The 9,252-nt window shown below is 30.6% G+C and overlaps 1 protein-coding gene across 1 annotated transcript; it reads left to right on the forward strand.

Annotated features, from left to right (window-relative positions):
* The first annotated feature begins 5,257 nt into the window (after positions 1-5,257).
* On the forward strand, positions 5,258-7,967 carry LOC25481182 (lysine histidine transporter 1). The gene is made up of 7 exons (XM_039835112.1): positions 5,258-5,350; positions 5,807-6,190; positions 6,557-6,950; positions 7,263-7,368; positions 7,551-7,642; positions 7,730-7,798; positions 7,884-7,967. The coding sequence occupies exons 1-7, from the start codon at positions 5,298-5,300 to the stop codon at positions 7,965-7,967; spliced, it is 1,182 nt and encodes a 393-aa protein (XP_039691046.1). The 5' UTR covers positions 5,258-5,297.
* The last annotated feature ends 1,285 nt before the right edge of the window (positions 7,968-9,252 follow it).

The raw sequence follows: 9,252 nt of genomic DNA on the forward strand, positions 1-9,252 counted from the left end.
AATCAAAGTTTTCTAAAAATATATTCTCAATATAATTAATCAAACCGAATTAAAAAGATATATATCTATATAGTACTAACTACTAAATAAAAATAATAATTTTGGTACCTTAGAATTATTGGTGCCATGGCCGGCCCCTCCCGCCCACCCTTAGGGCCACCCCTGGTTATCGATTGCTATCCTGACAAAAGAGGAAGTGAACTGTCAAGCCATTTGGATTCGTTACCATTGTGGAGTTCGTTATTCTGTGTGAAAGCTTCAATAATGTTGGTATGGAGTTAGAGTGAGTTTGAATCATGAGTGTAAAATAAGTGTGATAAATAGGAACGCTGTATTTTCAACAATTCATCTTAGACTCGCGGCGATGGTTGTAGGCTTTTAAGAGATAATTAAATTAATGTTTAAAATTAAAATTGTGAGATTAAAAGAGAAATTATAAACTTTATTAAAGAGTTGCTTTATTTAATTTTACATTGAAATTTGTGGTATTTGATGTGATTATCAAATTATTATTTTGACCAATTGTTATTCTTGTAATTGTTAAAATTCTTATCGTTTTTTCAAAAAAAAAAAAATCTTGTTGTTGAATAAATATGATATGATGTGGAACATATCTACCGATGAATTTGTGTTGTATGTGTGATGTGATGAGTAAAGATTAACTAATTATACGTTAAATTGTAATAACCTTATATGAGAAGACATATGACGATTAACTATGTGATTAATTTGAGATGCATGAATATTCATGATTACCTTTATGGGATTCAAATTGATGTGATTAATTTGAGATGAATGAATATTCTTGATTATCCTAATCGGATTCAGATTGACGTGATTAATTTGAGATGAATGGATATTCTTGATTACCCTAATTTGAGATGAATGGATATTCTTGATTACCCTTCTCGATTACTCTTAACCATGAGTTGGTGATGATTTTGACTTGTGTTTGCTCCTAATGAGTATTATAGGCCAATGAGGGGGAGAGACTAGATGTTAGGGTTTTGAAGTGGAGTGTTTTGTCATCATCTAGCTACGGTCCGACAATTCCAATGATTTGCGGTAGTACTATTGAATGAGACATAATGTCTCGGGTTGAGGAGGGAGTTTATGAGGGCGAGGCCAACATGGAATAGTCTGTAAGGTCTTAGCCAACTTTGAATAGGCTAGACTCCACCAACCTTAAATAGTCCGTAAGGACTCGACTAACCTTCAATAGTCAGACTCGACTATCCTTGAATAGTCCATTAGGACTCGCCCATTTTTGAATTGTCCGCCCACAAAGGATGGTGACATAGTACTATCGACCTCCTAACCAAGTACTTTATTGTAGAATAGTACCAAAGAGATAGATGTCTATAGTCTAAGAGCATATGCATATCATTAATTGTCTAAACTATGTATGTGTTATTGTGAATGATGTTGAATGACTTGTGATAATATCTTCTTGATTGTCTTGAATGTCATTATGTGATTGTGTTTGTAGCGACTATTTTAAGATTGAATTGTGACATTATATTTGTGAAGGTTTAAAATGTTATGTTTTGGTGATTTTGTGACTAATGTAGATTGAATTGATATATCATATTTTAGAGGTTTTGAATATTATGTTTGTGATCTAATACATTTCCAATTTGGTTTCTTGTGTGTTTTTAAATTTGTTTTATATTATAATATGTTTTTGAAAGTCACCCCTTTATATTGACTATGTTTGTGTGGCTTGGCCTTGCGTTTTCGAAAATCGCAGAGTAAATACAGGTTGTTGAGTGTTCAAGTTTGGGGAAAAATTCTGCTTAGATAGTGGCACTAGGAAAGGATATACTTATTGATTTTGTTGTTGTATAAGGAAATTATTATCTATGATGTAAAAGAAAATATATGCAAGGTTCGGGGTTTAAATCCAACGACCAAAAAAAAAAAAAAAACAAGGATTTGATGTTATTGTTATTACTATTATAATTTCTATTAAAACAAAGAGTGAATTAAGCTAAGTTATGAGTCAATGTGATGTCTTGAAGCTTACGAAGGAATCCCTATAAAAGTTATTATATGAAGTTTTCCACTGCATATTAAACTTTTTCTGCATAAATAGTAGTAATATTTATTTTGTGGTTCAGGGTATCACACTATTAGAGAACTGATAAGGAAACTCCAACTTGCCTATTCAAAAATAAGGAGATCTCCTTCTACCTCTTTGAAACACATCTTAATCCCACCATGCGCCCACCAAGACTGTTCCATTAAGACCCTTTTGCATATCTGGGTCCAACGATATCCTTCGACAAAGCCTCACCTCGTGTTATTAACCTCGAACGCCAACTCTCCAAAAGGGTAAGATTAGCCAATCTTAAATCTTTGATACTCAACCCTTCTTAGACTTACAAACATTTGACCATGAGATCCAATGAATCTTTATCGCCCCTTTGTGTACATCTTGGTGGCTCCAACTCAACAAAATTATTTCAATCATCTGATCACTATTATAAACAAAAAGGTGCTATTATTATTGACGTATTTGATTTATATTATAGATGAAATAGATATATCAAATTCAATAAACTTAACAAAAAATGTTTTGTTTACAACAATGAATAGAAAGAAATACTAACACTTATTTACTTTTATAGTAAATAAAAGTAAATTTGCTTATAAGCAAATTTAAGCACCCAAAAAGTACAGCCTCCGTACCAATTATAAGTAAATTTAACTTTTTAAATTCATATTGTGAACCACATAAATCATTAATTGAATGAATCTAAAAAGTCAAATTTGCTTATAATTAGTAACGGATGGAGTACTTCCTTCCTCCGGTCATTATTATAAGCAACAAATCACATTTTAAATTCATTGAATAAATGATGTATTTAGACTATATATTAGATCAAATACATCAATTATTCAATAAACTTAATTTTTTTTATTTTTTTTTATAATATTGACCGGAGGAAATAATATTTATTTACTTTCATAGTATCTCATTAATGCATCGAATACCAAAAACTAGACCACTAACCCTTTAAATACTTGTGTATGCACATAGTCCTTCTAACACCCAAAAAAAAAAAAAAACTCAGAGACCTTCACTTCTCCTTGTTTCTATTTTCATTTGTTAAACATTCATTTGTGCAATCATGGGAAGTTTGGGAACTGAACCACCAAATGCTTTCAACTCTGGTCCTCACAACCAACCTGTAAGTTTCTCTAGTTTCAAAACTATTTTTATGTTTAACTATGTTTAAATTATGTTTAACTATTATAAATTATTTATGATTTCGTTCATTTATATTGCTTATAATCAATCATATACTGCTGTACAATTTTCTACCAAAACATATATTTCCCTACAATTTTTACATACGAATTAAGAGAATAAAGTCATATTTTCTAGATGATACTCATAAGCAAGTGTTTTTGCATCATCTTCTTGACAAAGTAAAATTTTAACCTTTTTATGGTGGCATAGCTCGATTGATTGTTTGGGATTTGTTTCTTAACTTTAGCTTTTTGTTTATTTTACCAGTTTGGTTCTTTGATTGTTGTAACTTGAGACTTTAGTCTCCTTTTCAAGCACGTGTTGTGCTAGTTACGACGTAGTTTTAATATGTTTCATTTTGGTTTCTTCAAAAAAGAACATGCCAATAAAAATAATTCAATATGGAGAAAAACTGTCATATGTTTATGAAATTTTGAATTTGATGAATGTAATCTTTTTTAAAACAAAAAAAACTGTCAAATTCTGTCAACAAAAATTTGCTGTAGAATTTTAGTAGCAAATTACTTCCTATGTGCTCAAATTTATGAGACTTTATTGACGATCATATTTTCAGATTTTGTCTTGATACATTTTTTGTTTGACAAAATGTCCAAATACTTGGAATTTCTGAAATTTTGGAGACTCCCTCTCAACAAAATAATGTACCATAAAAAATAACATACTGATGAAATATCTTGACCAAACCTGATTATCCAGATGTTTTCATTATAATATTTTTAGGGGATGTTGCTAGTATTATCATTTTTTAATTTTGTTAATAAATCAAATTATTTTTATGTATGCATATATATCAAGATATTATTATTTTGTCAAATAAAAGTATATTATTATTATGTGATACAAATAATGTTTAAAATGTAACAAAAATAAGAGAGCATCATATGTAACATATTAATTTTTGCAGTTAAAAACAAAAAAGAGAGAGCATCGTATCATATGTAACAAATTAATTTTCTGCATTCTAATTTTTCTTATGCCATAGCTGTATCTAGTATTTTATTTTGCTGGCGGAATATTTTACCATCCTCCTTTGAGTAAATTAGCTGGAGGATTTTATTAGCAAATTACTCCATATGTGCTCAAATTCATGAGACTTACCAACCTCGTATTTTCTTCTTCTGGAAAAGTTTTGGACAGTTTCTTTTCTCTCAGTTTTTTTTTTTCGAAATACATTTTTTGTTTGACAAAATGTCTAAATACTTTTTTTTTGAGGGAAAAATGTCCAAATACTTGGAATTTCTAAAATTTAGGACTCTTTAAACATAATGTGCCACAAATAATTATCACCAAACTGATAATTGTGATATTTTCACCATAAAAGAGCATTATTTGTAACAACCGTCTTCTTATTTTATTTTTTTCCAAGTTAGGCAAGCATTCATAGTTACATTTCGTATGTCATGGACCAAACATAGTATACTTACCCAAGATGGATACTAACATGCATTAATTCTTCACATGGCACAGTTGGCGATACATTGTTTTATTTATTCAATCAGCATTTTCTTCCATCTGAAGAATTGCTCTTCATAGTAAGAGTATGAACGAATTGACTTCAGAAAAACCTTGAATTGAATTCGACTAAACATGCAAATAGTTGAATGGGATACAGTTTGCATTGAAGTATAGTAGATGAATTAAAACAAATCTATTTCTTAATTTTTCAAAAAAGATTATAAAAAGTTCTTTAGCCATAAATAGACAGTTTATTTTTCATAATTCATTGTGATTTGTGTTGTGCATTTTCTAGCATTACCTTGTTTGCACCTAGGATTTTATTTTAATATATAAAGGTATAAATTGTTTTGAACTATCAACCCACCACCATTAAACTCATTTATTATATGTGAAAAGGAACTCGTTTAATTTAATGTTCTCGTTGAAATAGATTGAAGGAAACTTAGAGAGCGCAACGGAAATAGGAAAATCAGGGAGGGAGAAACAAATTGAAGACTGGCTTCCAATTAGCTCCCAAAGGAATGCAAAATGGTGGTATTCTTCTTTCCACAATGTCACTGCAATGGTTGGAGCTGGTGTTCTTGGCCTCCCCTATTCCATGGCAGCTCTTGGATGGTATATTCAAACCCTAATTACACTTACCATGAAATAGTCTCTAAAATAAAATAAGAAACTTTTATACTTTCAACTCTATATTGCTTAAGACCAAATAACCTTGATTTACATAATCTAGCAGAAATTTTTTTGCTAAAAAAAATGTATCAAGACTCTTGAGGGATCACAAGAGTGTATGTATAATTTTTTTAGCAAGTATCAAGACTCTTGAGGGATCTAGCAGAAATTTTTTTGCTAAAAAAAAAATGTATCATGCGTATAATTTTGTTTTAAACCTTACTATAGAGATACATGAAATATATTGGCTGTTGATTTGAGAATCACAATGCTCTCTATAATAGAGATATTAAATTTAAAAATAAAATAACTATCTTTAATAAACTCTGATTAACTCTTGAGGGAGGTGTAAGTAACTCATAAAGAAATCATAACTCACTCAATATTTCTACTACTCAGGGGTCCAGGTTTGACTATACTTATCTTATCATGGATCATCACTCTGTATACATTGTGGCAAATGGTTGAGATGCATGAAATGGTTCCTGGAAAACGTTTTGATAGGTACCATGAACTGGGACAACACGCGTTTGGCGAAAAGTTAGGCCTTTATATTGTGGTGCCTCAACAACTTGTAGTAGAAGTTGGGGTGAACATTGTTTACATGGTCACCGGAGGTGCATCACTGCGAAAGTTCCACAATACAGTGTGTCCAAGTTGCAAAAATATCAAATTGACATATTTCATTATGATCTTTGCCTCTGCTCAATTTGTATTGTGTCATCTACCAAACTTGAACTCCATTTCTGGTGTATCTTTGGTGGCAGCAGTCATGTCCATTTGGTATATCAACTTCTTTCTATTCTCTATAGTACTTTTTAGACTCAAATATGTATTTTGGATTATGCAAATATTCCACTTTTTTATTTCAGTCTATGTAGAATTTATTTATTCATAGTTCATACAAATTTATAACTCTTTGCTTGTTGTGACTATTATTATTTATGGCACTTTATAACTTCTACTTAAAAAAAAACTTTACTTAAAAATATTGTCTTAAAGAGACTAAACTACAAAGAATATATCTATAGGGTTGAAAAAATATTTAAACTTATTTTGGTCACGAATATTAACCAACTTAGATTTTGCTTGTTAAATGAAAAATGAAACATTGCTAATTTAAATTTTTATTTTTACTTTTCACTACAGTTACTCTACTATTGCTTGGACTGCCGGTGCACACAAGGGAGTAATAGAAAATGTACAATATAGTAGAAACGCTACGACGGCCGCAGAATCAGTCTTTAATTTCTTTAATGCACTTGGCTCTATCGCGTTTGCCTATGCCGGACACAATGTGGTACTGGAGATCCAAGCAACAATTCCGTCTACACCTGAGAAACCATCTAAGGGTCCAATGTGGAGAGGTGTTGTTGTTGCCTACATTGTTGTTGCTGTGTGCTACTTTCCTGTTGCTATAATTGGTTATTGGATGTTTGGCAATCAAGTTAAGGATAATGTCCTCATCTCTTTGGAAAAACCTGCTTGGCTCATTGCAATATCTAACCTATTTGTTGTTTTACATGTAATTGGAAGCTATCAGGTAAATTTCTTTTTTTTTTTTTTAATACAGAAAACATTTATTAATCATTATTTTTAGTTCGTCCATAAATTTTTAAGATTGGATGATACGGTCATGATAAAAGTTAACAAAATTTTGAATTATTTCTTAAAACTAAAAAGTATCGATCTTATTTCTTTTGGGTACGATAATTTAGTCCTTGAATTGTGCTTATATTAATTTGATGAAAAAAGAATTTATTTTAATAGATCGTTTTAAAAGTTTGTTAGTTTTTATAGGATAAAAATGTTCTACACTTTTAATTTTAATTTCATAATTTGGTTTTTGTTGTAGATTTTTGCAATGCCAGTGTTTGACATGATTGAAAGTTTTTTGGTGAAGAAAATGAATTTCAAACCAAGTGCCATCCTACGCTTTGTTGTGCGTAACATATACGTGGGTAAGTGAACTAATGTAGTGTATAACTTTTTTTGGAATTATAAATATTAGTATATATATTTGTATATGTACAAGTATGTATTTATATATGTACAATTGTAGTTATGACATGTTATATCCAGTACTCACAACTAATGATTTATTTTCTTTGGTTTGTGTATTTACAAACATTTTCCTTTTCAGCATTCACAATGTTCATTGCTATTACCATTCCCTTTTTTGGTGGCCTATTAGGATTTTTTGGAGGATTTGCTTTTGCTCCAACAACATATTTTGTAAGCCATGAAAAATTGTAATATAAATATTTAATTTTCTTATGATTATCAAAATTATTTTAAATTTTTTATTTTATTAAATTTCAGCTTCCATGTATCATGTGGCTAACACTCAAGAAACCAAAGAGATTCAGCTTGTCTTGGTGGACTAATTGGGTAGGAATCTTTAAATATTATTTTTTTCTCTCTAATTTTTAATGTTATATGCACATATTTAATTTCTTTGCTCCATTTATTACAGATATGTATTGTTCTTGGCTTATGCATAATGATTTTAGCACCCATTGGAGCATTGAGGAATATTATACTTGAAGCCAAGACCTGAAAATTTTTCTCTTAAATTCCTTGCTTACTTGAATGGATCAGTTAAAAGTGATAATGACGATATCTATTTTATCTATGCTTTATTTGTTGCCAATAATGTTATGTATTTTACAATTTCAATGTATATAATTGAACACACTTTGAGGTTCAATGGAAGAAAAAAATGAATGATATATTATTTGTGTGGAAGATTCAATGATTTTTTTTTTCCAGATTAAATGTATTAAGTGAAGCTTTTTTTGAGACTTCGGTTGGTGTTGTAGCATCTATAATAGATATGCTTGATTGAAGCACAAAACTTTTTTTTTAAGGATTGTATGTACAAAACTTTAGAAAGTCTAAAAAATGATGAGAAAATTAACCTACAAATATATAAATGTGAGTTAGGTTTTGTATGTTTATAAAATGAGACAGTGACACTATATAGGTGGTGAAATCATTGTATCTAATTGCTTGAATAATTGTTGTACAAGTCTAATAAAAATAATTCAAAAATTGGCAGAGCAAGTTCCAATTCTAGTCATTCCCATTGTTGTACTGGTCCTAAAACCACTCCTAGGCTTCACGGAATGAAGCACCGTTTCTCAACAAGAAAGCTGATAATAAGCTTTTCGAAAACCTTATTAAAAACAACTTACGAGCATATCATAAGTGCTTTTTATAAGCTCTTTCAAACACTTCGAGATAAGTTCAAATTTCAGATTTTTTTTGGTAGTGTTACAATGTAACGAGGCAAAAAGAAAAAGAAAAAAGAGAAGTAGCGAAATTAAGCTCCCAGCTTATCTCTCAGGATGAGAGATTCCATGTCGGGCGGAGGACAATTCAAATGAGCAGATCACCTTGCATGTGATCCTTCCTTAGCCATAAAACCTGCACACATATTTTGTTCCCTAAGAACATGTACCAATGTTGTATTTCTATTTCCATGTAAAACATTTCTAATATGAAGGATGTCAATAGCATAATTGTGCAAGGTATGATCACGATCAGCAATAATCAGGTCCATTGCTTCCAAACAATCACTCTCACAAATAATGTTGACATAACCTTGTTCACTACAAAAATCAAGACCAATCTGGATAGCACGTAACTCAGCTAGTAACGCATCACCTCCAACTTCATTATGAGAAAAACTAGCTATCCAATCTCCATCGTGGTTGCGAACAATACCACCATCACCTAAACAACTAGAATCTTCTAGAAAGCTACCATCAATATTGAGTTTGAATGTACCTTCCGGAGGGGGGATCCAATGAGCTAAGAGGCGTGATGAATGTAGGTCCAAT

This window comes from Medicago truncatula, chromosome 6 (genome assembly GCF_003473485.1).
Source record: "Medicago truncatula cultivar Jemalong A17 chromosome 6, MtrunA17r5.0-ANR, whole genome shotgun sequence".
Taxonomy (NCBI): Eukaryota; Viridiplantae; Streptophyta; class Magnoliopsida; order Fabales; family Fabaceae; genus Medicago; species Medicago truncatula.

Coding starts and splice junctions, on each gene's coding strand:
- LOC25481182 (XM_039835112.1), top strand. CDS start 5,298: ATGGTTGGAGCTGGTGTTCTTGGCCTCCCCTATTCCATGGCAGCTCTT. Junction 5,351..5,806: donor TCCATGGCAGCTCTTGGATG/GTATATTCAAAC, acceptor TCTACTACTCAG/GGGTCCAGGTTTGACTATAC. Junction 7,799..7,883: donor TGTCTTGGTGGACTAATTGG/GTAGGAATCTTT, acceptor CATTTATTACAG/ATATGTATTGTTCTTGGCTT.